General features: G+C 54.9%; 2 protein-coding genes across 6 annotated transcripts in view; one reads left to right on the forward strand and one right to left on the reverse strand.

Annotated features, from left to right (window-relative positions):
* SLC43A2 (solute carrier family 43 member 2) overlaps nucleotides 1-10,504 on the forward strand; it is a 42,645-nt gene extending 32,141 nt beyond the window's left edge. For all 3 annotated transcript variants that reach the window (XM_075994262.1, XM_012740787.3, XM_075994261.1), the window contains exons 11-14: nucleotides 847-979; nucleotides 2,881-2,954; nucleotides 4,681-4,804; nucleotides 5,334-10,504. In XM_075994262.1, the coding sequence (XP_075850377.1) occupies nucleotides 847-979; nucleotides 2,881-2,954; nucleotides 4,681-4,804; nucleotides 5,334-5,495 (493 nt within the window). In that variant the 3' untranslated portion in view covers nucleotides 5,496-10,504. The remainder of the gene's footprint in view (nucleotides 1-846; nucleotides 980-2,880; nucleotides 2,955-4,680; nucleotides 4,805-5,333) is intronic.
* SERPINF1 (serpin family F member 1) overlaps nucleotides 1-13,048 on the reverse strand; it is a 351,983-nt gene that overhangs the window by 163,916 nt on the left and 175,019 nt on the right. The window lies entirely within an intron of this gene.

The raw sequence follows: 13,048 nt of genomic DNA on the forward strand, positions 1-13,048 counted from the left end.
TCCACCTTGATATAATAAGCTGCTATTTGTTGTCCCAGGCCCTGTGCCAAGCACCCAATGCAAAGTATTTCAGGGAAGCCTGACGACACCGTGGTGAAGTGGGTACTGTTTTACAGATAAGGGAACTGAAGCTGGAGTTAGAGTCGTTGGCCTGAGGTCACGTAGTTAGGAAGTGGTGGGCCCGGGGCTCCCTGCACATCTCTGAGCACTCGCGATTCGTTCTTGGGTGTGGTGTGACCCTCCGTGGGGTGTCTGTGTGGGTGGTGAGACTGGGGTTGGTAATAGTTAATTCACAAAGAAATAATTACAGAGAATGCTCTGTTATCTAGGTCAGGTCCGACAGCCAAGAGGTTATTTGTGCCCATTCCAGTTCCATCTGCTGCATGTTTATTTCCCCTTCACTCTTTCCTGCTCCCCGGGGGAAAAGCCACTCACTCCTGTTTGGCTTATTACCTGGCTTCTCATCAGCTTCCTGCAAGATTTGGATGGACTTGAAGCCAGTGGTGAAGTGGGGTGCTGCCACACCCTAGCTTGGGCACACTCTCCTCCTTCTCTCCCCACCGCTTGAGCTCAGTCAGCCTTCCCTGGGGCGGTGCAGTGTGCCAGTGACCACCTGCTCATATCCGAGACCCTCCACGGAGGTTCCCTCAGTGCTCCTCTGAGGAGGAGGACCGGGGAGTGTCCCTAGTGTCGGTCTAGCCCTGACACAGTCCCTAAAACATGCCTGGGTGGCCTCTGAGTCTTGTGTTGGTTCACATACTGTGACTCCTCCTGAGGCCTAACTCTTGGGGGACCCAGCTTGCTCCAGGGAGCTCCCCAGCTCCTGTGTGCACCATGTCTCCACAGAGGCGAGAAGAAGAAGAAGAAGCGGGACCGGCAGATCCAGAAGATCACCAACGCCATGCGGGCCTTTGCCTTCACAAACCTGCTGCTTGTGGGCTTTGGGGTGACCTGCCTCATCCCCAACTTGCCGGTGCAGGTGGGTGTGGGGAGAGGGAGAGGCCAGGTAGGGTATGGGACAACGAGAAGGGATGTTGTTTAGAGACTAAAAGGTGCGTGATGTGTCGTGGAAGCCATCAACAAAACAAATGGTGACTTTCATTCATTCCATTCAACCCGCCAGCCCACTACCCACCATTATTTACTGAGGGCCTATTGCCTGCCGGGCTCGTGCTTGAGGCTGAGGGTGAGCTGTCAGGCAACTTAAATCGTCTCTCACAGAATCCCTTCTCTATGAAGGCATATTATTCTCGATCTTTTGGGCATCTTGCTTACTATGAAAACCATCATCGTGCCATTTCTAGGAACCCTGTTTAGGGTCATTGTGTGGTTGGTTTTGCATTTGCTCAAACAGCTAGAATTTGATGTCCAAAGAGGTCTGGCCGATCTGTGTTATTGGTGAGAACACCCTGGTACAAGAGTACCCACAGGGTCTCTCCACATGGGATCATGGAAATAGACCATGGTGATGGCTTTGCCCTCTGGGTTCAAAAGCTTAATTCCTTTGCACAGGCTTTCTAAGGCTTTTGAAAATTGACTTTTGCCAGAGATTACAAGCCAGGTAGACTTTGTCACCTGCCTGGCTCTACCCACAGATCTATGAAAGTGGTCTAGAAGAGGTCTGGCCCAATCCCCAAGTCTACAGACTTTGGAGGGACATGAGTGATGACTTTCCTTCCAGATGGGTGTTGCCCAAGTCCAGATGGTATCCCAGGCCAGGTCCAAGAGGAAAGCAAGAGTCCCTCCCTATTTACAAGTGGCCAGGTGTTAAGGTACATGAACTTAACCGTCAGTGCTCTCTTGCGTATGTGCTCACGCTGAGCATGTGGACCAGGTAAGCCACTGAAACTTGTGCCAGTTCCAGGGAGGAATGTTGTTGCCTCCCTCCTGCCTTCCCTGGTCTCCTGGGTTGGTCTCTCTGCAAGACTGGCAGATCCTTGCCCTGACCACCTTTTCCAAGTAAGGAGCAATGCTCATTGGAGACAGTCATCTGCTCTTTGTTTTATTTAGTTCTCCTTGAAAGGAAAGTTGTGAAAAGGCAAGAAGGCATTTGAAGTGGAGAGGGGGCGCTGGCACAGGTATGCGTGCGCACTTGGGTGTAGCCCCTGCCCCCTCCGCCATCCACATTCCTGGGAACAGGTCCTGGCTGCTGAGCAAGGTGGCAGGGCCGTGTACAAAAGACAAAATGGGCAAACACAGGGTCCTGATGGCAACTTGAACAGCTCTTGTGCCTCTCAAGAATCATTAACAAGCATTCTTAGAACTTGCTGGGCGTGCTGGCAGTGGCCTGCCTGGGTAGGGCCCTCCCACAGGCAACAATAGAACTTTGCTAGGGAGTGACCAGGCAGGGAGCCCTCTGCACGGTCCTCAGGTGGGCAAAGGCAGGAGATCAAGGTCAGGTTAGTGACCCCCTACTCAGGAGTGTTGTGTTGATTCATGTTTAGCAACAGAGTCCTGATAGCAGCGTTTACTGTCATCATGGCTGATTGCAAGCTGCCAGTATGATGTCACTGGCTGTGGGGTTGGAAAGAGATTCAGAGCAACACACCCTCACCTGGTGTTTTTACCACACACATACAATAGGTGTGCAAACCCTGAGGATCACAATAGTAGTGTAACGTAGTGAAATAACTAGGAATTGATAAGTTTTGAGTATTCATCACCTTTATTGTAATATAGTTTATTAAATTTTAAGTTGATAGAATTTAATTTTTAATAATGACTATGTTTAACCACTGGCTTGCAAAATTTCTGAAAATTCAGCAGTTGGCTCTGGAGAGCTGGTCGGAGCTGACTCCAGGCTGCTACTGCGGGAGGGTGGGGGGACAAGGTGAGGGCCCCGCAGGGACTCCTGCTCATGCTGTGCTCTCCCTCCCTCAGATCATCTCCTTCATCCTGCACACAGTTGTCCGGGGATTCATCCACTCTGCCGTTGGGGGCCTGTATGCCGCCGTGTAAGTCCTGGAAGCTGCAGGTGGTTTGGTGGCCGAGGGTGTGGGGATGGCCCGAGGGAGGTTGATGGTGGGACTGAGACCTTGAGGCTGGGACACCTGCCCTAGCAGGGTTCATCTGCTTGCATCGGGGGACAGGCACCAGGGTTCCTGCTGGGTGTGTCAGGGGAAGGCCATACCTGGCGGGAGGCGGGTCAGTGGGCAGACAGTTGGGTGCCCACGAGCCTTGGCATTTAACACGAAGTCAGTTCCCTCAGCCAGGGTCAGTGCCCTGTGCAGCTCATTGTGGCCTCAGGGGCCGCCACTCAGCTGAGTCCTGGGGCTGGCCCTGGCTGCCCACTGGGAAGGGCAGGGGCGGGTTCTGGCTGCCTGAAGCTAAATGATGAAGTTCACATGGCTCTCACCAGGGGCAGCAGCATAGGTGCTGAGCCCAATTGCACCTAGAGCCTCTAAGGCAGGGGTCCTCAAACTTTTTAAACAGGGGGCCAGTTCACTGTCCCTCAGACCATTGGCGGGCCGGACTATAGTTTAAAAAAAACTATGAACAAATTCCTATGCACAGTGCACATATCTTATTTTGAAGTAAAAAAACAAAAGGGCAGGCCGGGCCCGGTGGCTCACACCTGTAATCCTAGCACTCTGGGAGGCCGAGGAGGGCGGATTGCTCAAGGTCAGGAGTTTGAAACCAACCTGAGCAAGAGTGAGACCCCGTCTCTACTATAAATAGAAAGAAATTAATTGGCCAACTAATATATATAGAAAAAATTAGCTGGGCATGGTGGCGCATGCCTGTAGTCCCAGCTACAGGCTGAGGCAGGAGGATCGCTTGAGCCCAGGAGTTTGAGGTTGCTGTGAGCCAGGCTGATGCCACAGCACTCACCCTAGCCTGGGCAACAAAACGAGACTCTGTCTCAAAAAAAAAAAAAAAAAAAAAGGGCAAAAACATCTGCATGTGGCCTGCGGGTCATAGTTTGAGGACGCCTGCTCTAAGGGCTCAGTTCTGCATAGCCTTCTTGAGCCCTGGCTAAAATGAAATGTGCATCTCTTCCTAAGAGACCACACCTCCATGAGAAACCACAGTGTTCCTCCTTCTCTGGCCTGGGGCGTGGCCCGAAAACTGGAACCTGAACGCCATCATCTACTGTCTCTGACTGTGAAACCAGCTCATTCCTTGCTGGGAGCCCCTTCCTGCTTCTGGGGCAGCAAAGCCTGATGTGTGTTTAAGATTTAACCCAGAACTCTCTCCCCATCCTACTGCATCCCATGGGGTCATTCCGGGTCTGCCTGTGCTCCACCTCGCCTGTGCCAGGCCTGGAGGAAGTTGTGGTTGTCCCGGCAGGGCCTGAGGGAGTCAGGCAAGAGCCGTGATGCTGACTTTCCGTGATTACACAATGCTCCTCTGGATGAGGGGACAGCAGCGCCAGGCCCAGCCTCCAACCTGCTCCCTGGGCCTGTTTCCCAAGCTGCGGACTCATGCCAGCACCACACTTTCCACTGAGCTCTGCCAGACACCCATAGGCCTGGGGCACATCTAGGTGGTGTGGCCCTCCCCAGACTCTGGAGCCTCGGGCTGGTTGGAAAGAGAAACACTTTGCAGAACTGCTGAGCAGAAAGTAATTCAGGGGCTGGCACCCCACCCTTCTCTGATGCCAAAGGTGCATCCCCGGGCACCCGGGGCCAGGCTGAGCCCACAAGGATGGCCGTGATAAGTGTCCGGTTGCCCCAACAGGTACCCCTCCACCCAGTTCGGCAGCCTCACAGGACTGCAGTCGCTGGTCAGCGCGCTCTTTGCTCTCCTGCAGCAGCCACTGTTTCTGGCCATGATGGGTCCCCTCCAAGGAGACCCTCTGTGGGTAAGAAAGGTCGGGGGCAGGGGGCGCCAGGCACCTACTGACTGGGAGCTGGGAGGCATCACTTAGGGGGCTTCAGAGCCCTGAGGACAGGTAGCAGTTTGGGAACTTGGGTTAGGATCAATTCAGGGTCCCCTTGTGAATGGTGGCCAGACAGGAGGAGAGAAATCCCCTCTGGACCTGATTTCAGGATAAATGGAACAGCGTTCCTGTCCTGATCCCTCCTTTAAGGGCAGGGATTCTTGACCAGGTACCAGGGGCCTGTCCCCACTCCAGCCCCACCCCTAGAGATCCAGATCAATAGGTCTGAGATGGGGCCAGCCCCGGAGGGCTGCCAAAGCCCATGGAAAACTGGGGAATTCGGATGCTGGAATGTGGAAGGACAGGCCCTGGGACTTTTTGGATCCTCTTATTTTTTTTCGCCCTCTCCTCTCCTGTGCCCTTCTCCCCTTTCCTGAACCTGAGTGTGAGGGTCTGGAGCCCCGCCTTCTCCCCTGCCCGCAGTGATGGCCTGGCCACTCCCTGCCCGCAGGTGAACGTGGGGCTGCTTGCCCTGAGCATGCTGGGCTTCTGCCTGCCCCTCTACCTGATTTGCTACCGGCGCCAGCTGGAGAGGCAGCTGCAGCAGAAGAGGGAGGACGACAAGCTTTTCCTCAAGATCAACGGTTCATCCAACCGGGAGGCTTTTGTGTAGCGCCTGCCACCTCCGAACTGGGGCCTCCTGCCTGTGCTTCAGTGACTGACCCGTGTCCTCCTCCCCACCCCAGAGGACCCCACGCACCCCCAGGACCCTCTCCTTCACCATATTGGAGTCCACGCTCCCTCCCAGGGCCCTGGTCTGCCTCGGAGCTCTGTGGTGGAAGGACAGGAGAGGGCCCGACGGGCCAGTCTCCACTGCTAAAAGCAGGGGCTGCGCTGCTGGTTGCCTCCAAAGGACCCTGGGGCCCCGGGCTCCACAGTGCCTGCAGGAGGAGGCTCTCTCCCTCGAGTGTCTGGATTCTGCCTCTTGCCAAAGCAGAGGGGTCTGCCATCCCCTGCCGCCACCTGCCTCTTGGCTGCATGCCCACCGGCCACGCCTGCCCGAGGACAAAGGCTTGCACTGTCTGCACCCCCTCGCCTGGCCCCTCACCTCCTCCTCTGGCCGGTCTGAGGCTGCCTGAGGAAGGAAGGACCCGCTTCCTGTTGTTGGTGCTAACTCCTTTGTAATTCCAGTCCCCCATGGCCTGTCCTCCCATTTCGGCCTGTGGAGAAGCCCCCCTGGCTCCCAGGCTGAGGAGGGGATGAGGGCCTGGTGGTCCCACAGAAGCCTTGGGAGCGTGGACAAGACTGACCGGAGGCCCTGCGCCTCGTCCCTCAGGGCCTACGGGGGCAGCACGTTCCCACTGCCACCCTCATGCCTGTCTGCCACCTGAAGGGGATTAAAGGACCATTACCAGGGTGCCCCCACATACACAGCTGTTCTGGGGGGCGGAAGGAAGGCTGTGGCTCACAGACACGCAGGTCCAGGCCTGGGCCGGGAAGTGGGTTTGTGATGGGCCAGGGGGTGTGTGTGCATGTGGTATGTGTGAGATGGGGGTGTGGGTGCACTCTGGGGGGGTCTGTCCCTGTTCCCAGCCACCAGACAGGGAGCCAGCCAGGCGTGCAACAGGCCCTGCACAAGGGAGCCAGCCTGGCTCACAGCCAGGAGCCCAGTATAAGGCCGTGGGGCCACAGCGCCCCCTGCTGGCAGACTCTGCCAGGGCCTGGCGCTGTTTGCGTGAGAGAGTGGCTCACCCACCTACCTTGACTGCCCCCAGAAATGTGTCTGAGACCTCCTGGGAGTGCTGAGAGGGGTGAGTTGATTTTTTGGGTTTTTAGTTGTTTTTTTCCTCTTTTGAAGTTTTGTCAGACTTCTTTTTATAAAGCAATAAATGCATTTTCCTCCTGGGTAAGGGATGCCCTTCTAGCATATCAGTTAATGGCTGCATGTGCCTGTTTTGACCTTGAGAAGAAAAGGCAGGACAGCATTTTCTGCCACTGACCAGCCCCAGCCGTACCCAGCTGCTCGCCATCTCTCTGGGGGACTGCCGTGTTGGGGTGGGGCCGTGGGCCAGGAAAAGACCTTCCCCATCCCCAAACAAACAGGGCTGCGCAGACATCTTGGACGTGTGGGCCACCCCTGCCTCCCCCATGACTGCTTCCCCCAGCCAAACAGGCTAATCCCAACCCTCCACCCCTACACAGATTGCCTCTCACCCTTCCACAACCCCGAGGGCTTCTCCTGAGCTCAGGACACAGGGTGAGCCCGGGAGAGCCGAGGGCTCAGAGAGGGCAGAGTCGGGATGCAGTGGGGGGACGAAGGAGAACGGGAGAGGGCAGGTAGGCTGAATTCAAGCCCTGCTTTAACACCGGGGCACCTCGAACACACCCGATTGCCTAGGCTTTAGTCCACTCAAATGGTAAAATCAAATTCCCCCCTCCCCCCCAAAAAAACCAAGGAGAGAGAAATAGCTCCACATTTCCCAAACCACTCCTTAGAACACTTGTTTAGTGGTAAGTTAATGGTCATTCTAGTTTTTTCACAAGTTCTATAGTCAAATGTAGGAAAGGCTGAGTTCAAGTCCAGCCTGTTACAGTGAAGCCCTTGCAGTGCTTTCTGCACACAAGTGACTCACGAACTCTGTGGCTCTCTGAGAGTGTGGCAGGTTTCCTGCTGAGAGACACCCGGAGCCATCTGACTCTGGGTGTGGCCCAGTGAGCACCCGCAGCAGAAGCTCCTGGGGTGCTGATTAGAAACGTGGGCTCTAGGTCGGGCCTCTGACTGGGGGTTCTGGTGCCTCCCTGAGCTTGAGACCCACCGTGGAACAGGAGTGCAGGTCGGGAAAACAGATGAGCTAGGGCCCTTCCAGCTGGGCAGATGTGGTATTGAGGTTGGGCAGACATGGCCTGTGCTGTCCCCAGCGGTGTCCAAGCCCAGCCAAAATGGAGCTGCTGCCTCATTCTCCCACCCTCCCGCAGGGTGTGGCCCTCTGTGGGATGAGAAACTAGTGTCGAGGGTGGAAAGCAGTTCAGGGCCAACAGTGTTTGAGAACTCGAGGCATGAAAATGGTCCCAGGGCACAGAGGTTGTGGGTAGCCAGAGAGGTTGGGTACCACCTGCACCCCCACCACTAGTCAGGGGCCATCCTACCTTGACTTTGTACAGAGTTAGCAGTTTACATGTTTCCCTGTTATCACTGAATCATGATGACAATCTAAGAGTTAAATAGTATTCTTATTTTATAGCTGAAAAAAATTGAGGCCCAAACAGGTACAGTAGCTTGCTCAGGGTTAGAACCAGGACTCGAATGGGTCTTAAGTCATTGGGGCGGCCAAGGCCCTCTAGACAGGGACATTCCATTCGGAGCAGTAGCAGCCCCGGGAGCCACCAGGCCTCTGCAGCAGGGAGGCAACTGCCTGAGGAAGGGGAACCAGCCCAGGCATAGTCTGTTTCTGGGGGCCAAGAGCTTTCTCAGAGGTATCAGTGGGCTTGGTAGAACCGTGTTTGCCCTGGAGGCTGATGGGTACCTGGAGGAGCAATTCCCTGGTGACCCCAACCCCCAAGAGCAGTACCCTGAGATGGCAGAGGGGCCGTGGCTGATCAAGGCAGTGGGCACCCAGTGGCCGCAGCCCTCCTGTCTTCTCCCTTGTCCTGCAGGCCACTGGAGGGAAGGAGCAGGGAGTGACGCCTGGCCCTGTGCTTCCAGAGTGAGCAAGGGGCTGGGCCAGCCTCAAGAGCACTGCCCGGAGCCCCTCTCCTCACCAGGCCCTGGGGTCCAGGCATTCCTTTGTGGTCGGCTTCCTCCAACCCTCGAGGCCTCTGACTGCAGCGCCCACTGCCTGGGCCCCGCACACAGGGCGGGTTGGCCAACAACGTGGCCGCAGGCCCCTGTGGATTCTGGTTTGCTCCATCTGCCTTCCCCTCTTGTACCCTGTATCGTCCTGGTCAAAGAACTATTCTTCTCAAATCCTTGTCATGGCCCTGTGCTGTGCAGTCTGAGGACAGCGTCACATTGCCCCAGGCCCCAAGGACACTGAAAACGGTGGGATATCAGGTATTGGGCTTATGTGTGCAGGACTGTGCTAGACAGTAGCACAGACACATTCAGCCAATGTTGTGAGGGCATTAGGTTTCTAATGCCCTGGCGTGCCAGTCTGTATGAACGAGCAGATAATGACCGGGAGAGGGGTGAGGACAAGCTGTGACATCCCGAGGTGAAGGGCTCCTGCCAGGACCTCCGGGGAGGCTTCTCCACAGAACTGGCCGTCAGGGCCGTCTAAGCAGCAGCTCCCCTCCCTCTGAAGGGTAACAGGACGGGTTCTCATGGGCTCTTGGCACAGGTAGGTACCTTACCTGTGCCAATTACTGGAGGCCCGACTTAAGGATGGTATTCCACAGTCCCCAAATACAGACCATGGGATTGTGAGGGTTGGGAGTCTAGGATCCCCCAAGGGGGGTTGAGTGGGTTATCCACAGGCTGCATCCCTCCTGTGGCGTAGGGGGTCAGGTAAGCAGGTGGCCTCTGGAAGCCTGTTCCCCCATGCCCTGACTCACCCCAAATCCTGGGACGAGGACAGAGCTTCCCGAATGTCATGAAGGAGGTGCAGCATCCTTCACGTGGGTGGCCTACCAGGTTCAGGCCTCTCCCTGCCAGCACGGAGCCACCGCCATGCCCCCTGGTCTCTGCAGTTAGTCATTTTCACCTTCCTGGGCAGATCTGGGGCCTCGACCCTTCTCAGAGTGAGAAGGCTCCATTGCCCCATGCCAAGGAAGCAATGAGGGAAGAGCAAAGGTTGGGGGTCTTGGTGGCCTTAGACACCAATTGAGCTCAGTTTCTCATCTGTAAAATGGAGGTAGAAATACCTTCATAGCATGGCTAATTTAACATGTAGGTGAGTACCTTCCCCGTAGTATACCTGGCACTTAACAGGTACTTAATAGTAGCATTATTTTTAGGACCCTGGAAGAAGGCAGCTAGCACAGGGAACGAGGCCCTCCCCGTTCACCCGGCCCACATAGTAGGATGCCCACCTTGCACTGCTCTGACCAGGACAGGCCCTTGGCCAAGTCGAGAAAGTGAAGTCTGTGTCTGCTGACCCCTACCCTTCTCACATCCCCTCTCTGAGCAGAAGCCTTAAGAAATGATTCCCTTGTTTGTTTGTCTTTTGTGGCTTTCACATTTTGGTAAGACTTGGCCAAAAAGCTTCTCAAGATAATTTCTGAATGGTGAGATGTTTATGTTGGGTGGGGTGACTCAGATCACGGTCACAAAGGCAGGACCTCTACACCTTGTCCTTGTAAAACTGCTTGGCCGTGTCTCTAACTCTGTGTGTGTGTGTGTGTGTGTGTCTGGGGTGTGCTCCGGGTGTGTCGAGGTGTGCACATGTCTGGAGGAGCTTGTCCGTGTGCCTCGCTGCCTGGATGGAACAGAGTGGGAGGGTCTTGTCTTGCCGAATCCGTTTCCATTGCTGGAAAGATCATTTAGACAGGGCCGGCCCAAGGACCCAGCCCAGGCCCTCCAAGTGGTGCCTGAAGGGTTAATCCATTCCCTGTATTAACCAGGGTCACTACCATGTCCTTGACAACTCAGCAGCTGACCCCGACTCTTCCCTACCCCTTTGCTGTTTCTAGCACCTGGCTTACTTCCGGGCACACAGTAAGCACTCAATAAATGTATGCTGAGAATGACTAAGAACTGCTTTCTCCTCGGCTCCTGTCTCTTTCCGTGTCACAAATCCCTTGCCTCTGTCTCTTGTCCTGATTCCCTGTCACCTGGCCCCACCCTTCCCCTAGGCTGTGTTTGCTGGTGTGGCGCTCTGCACTGCCACTTGAAGAACTGTGGGGGGGACAGGGCAAGCCGCCCTTGGGTGGGAAGACCGAGACTGCCGACTGCCCGTGAATTCTGGCTCCAAAAGGGGCCCCTTTCCCTTCCCAGAGAAGCCCTGGGGAGATGCCCACCTAGCCAGGGAGGGGAGGGGGCTGCCTGTCTGTCTGAGGCCTGGCCCCCAACCCTGCTGGGGTGAGGGGTCTTGAGGTGCAGGGGGGGTGTGTGAGTGGCCTCTGGGGTGCTCCCCGTCAGGGCTGCAGACTGGCACGCTGGGCTCGGCCATATGCCTTTGTCGCTGCCTCTCCTTTTCCCACTTGTGGTGCAGACAGCACAGAGAAACACTTCCCCAGTGTGAGCAGAGCCACAGCATATGCTCTGCGGTGACACGGGGCCAGCTGCACCTCGACCTCCATGTCAGGGACACAAAAGAACTCAGTGGGGACTGGGGGGACCCGGAGGCCACAGCCCCCACCTCAAGGGACAGCCTGACACAGCTCCAACCAATGACTGTCATGTGAAAAGAGCCCAGTGCTACCAGATCTGATTTTTTCCTACTGGAAATCCTGAGTTTTATATAAAATATCCCCATTTTCAAATGTTGGCTCAAAAGAATTTTCAAAAAAAAAATCACAGCTGCTCAAATCATTTTTAACCCTATGTAGGCCAAACACTGCGAGTGGCAGGGAGAGAAGAGGAGCTGGCAGGAGGACCTCCTGGTCTCTTTTGGGTGCCCGAAGCATCTGCTGTGTGTTTCCTCTGCCCCAGCAGAGATGACACTTGGCTCCCTTCTGCATTAGGTCGTGGCCCTATGTGGGCTGGGACCTTTTTCGTTCTACTTTGGTCTCCCCTAGCCTGGCTCATAATGAATGTTGTCGAGTGAGCAAATGGGTTAAACACTCTAGTTTCTTGAGTGGCCCACAGTCGCTATTTAGGGATGGGGAATTGTCAGGCAAAGCTCAGAGCAGAGCCAGCTCACCCTCCCAGGCCCGAGTCCCTACCCACAGCCTGGCCTGGCCTGGCCTGGCCTGACCCGACCAACACCCTCTGCCCAGTGGGACAAGCTGGACAGCTGGGTCACCTGTCTGTTCTTTTGTCTAGTGTCTGTCTCTCCCCAAGAAGGAATATTTTTCGAAAGCTGGCACCTGCTCTTCTTTGGTCACCACTAAGCCCCTAAGTGCCTAGAATGGTGCCTGGCATGGAATAGCTGCTCAATAAATATCTGTAATATTTATTGATGGGTGGCTGTAATCGAGGCAGTGATGAGGGCCAGCGAGGAGAAGCCATGCATGTGGGGTCGAGCTGTGGGGGCAGGGCTGGAGCCATGAGATCCACAGACACGTAGACGAAGGGGAGGGAGGAGTTGAGAGAGAGAGAAAGACTGAGACAGAACAGAGAGCAGACAGACGGGGGAAAGGAGACAGCTGCAAAGAGACGATGAAAGAAACACAGGCTGAGGGTGTGTTACCCAGAGTGGAGACAGCAAAAGAGAGATAAGAGAGAGAGAGACAGAGACAGAGAGAGATGTGGAGTAGAGAAACAGAACAGAAAGAGAGAGAGAGAGGCACAGGGAGAAACAGAAAAATGAAGAGAGACAGAAAGATACAAAAGAGACAGAGAGGAGAGCCAGAAGGAGCTAGAGAAACAGAGAAGACAGAGAAGCAACAAAGCAAAGAAAGACACACGGAACAGGAGCTGGAGGTGGGAGGATCGCTTGAACCCAGGAGTTCGAGGCTATAGTGAGCTATGATGACACCACTGCACTCCAGCCTGGGCAACACAGCGAGATCTTGGCTCTGAAAAACAGAAAGAAAGAGACACAAATATCTGTGACACTTGCTTCTTTCTCTCCCCCAGCCTTTTTTCTTTTTTCTTTTTTTTTTTTTTTAGAGACAGGGCCAGAGTGCAGTGGCCTGATCATAGCTCACTATAGACTCGAACCCCAGCCTCAAGCGATCCTCCTGCCTTGGCTGCCAGAGTGCTTAGGATTACAGATGTGAGCCACTAGGCTTGGCCTCATTCCTCTTTTAAGCATAGAGCATGCAGAGGTAGTTTTGAGGGGCAGTAGTGTCCATCACTTCTCCCTCATAACAAATTTTCCCAATAATAATGAGGAAATTCCACCCTCTGCACCTTTGTTTATGCTAGTTTCCTTCTCGAGATGCATTCCTCTTCCTAGCTAAACTTGGTTCACGTCCCCCACGTCCTGGGACACTTCCCACACCTCCTTGAACCTTCTCCTCCACTGTTCCTGTGTCACACATGTTCACCTTTATAGCTATCTCCAGTGGCTACTGACAATTTTCTGCAAGCACCAGGTCTCCATTCCATGAGTTCCTGGAGGGTAGAGGCTATTTCTCAGGCATTTTTATTTATTTATTTATTTGAGACAGAGTCTCACTCTG

Source organism: Microcebus murinus, chromosome 18, assembly GCF_040939455.1.
Source record: "Microcebus murinus isolate Inina chromosome 18, M.murinus_Inina_mat1.0, whole genome shotgun sequence".
In the NCBI taxonomy this organism is placed as follows: domain Eukaryota; kingdom Metazoa; phylum Chordata; class Mammalia; order Primates; family Cheirogaleidae; genus Microcebus; species Microcebus murinus.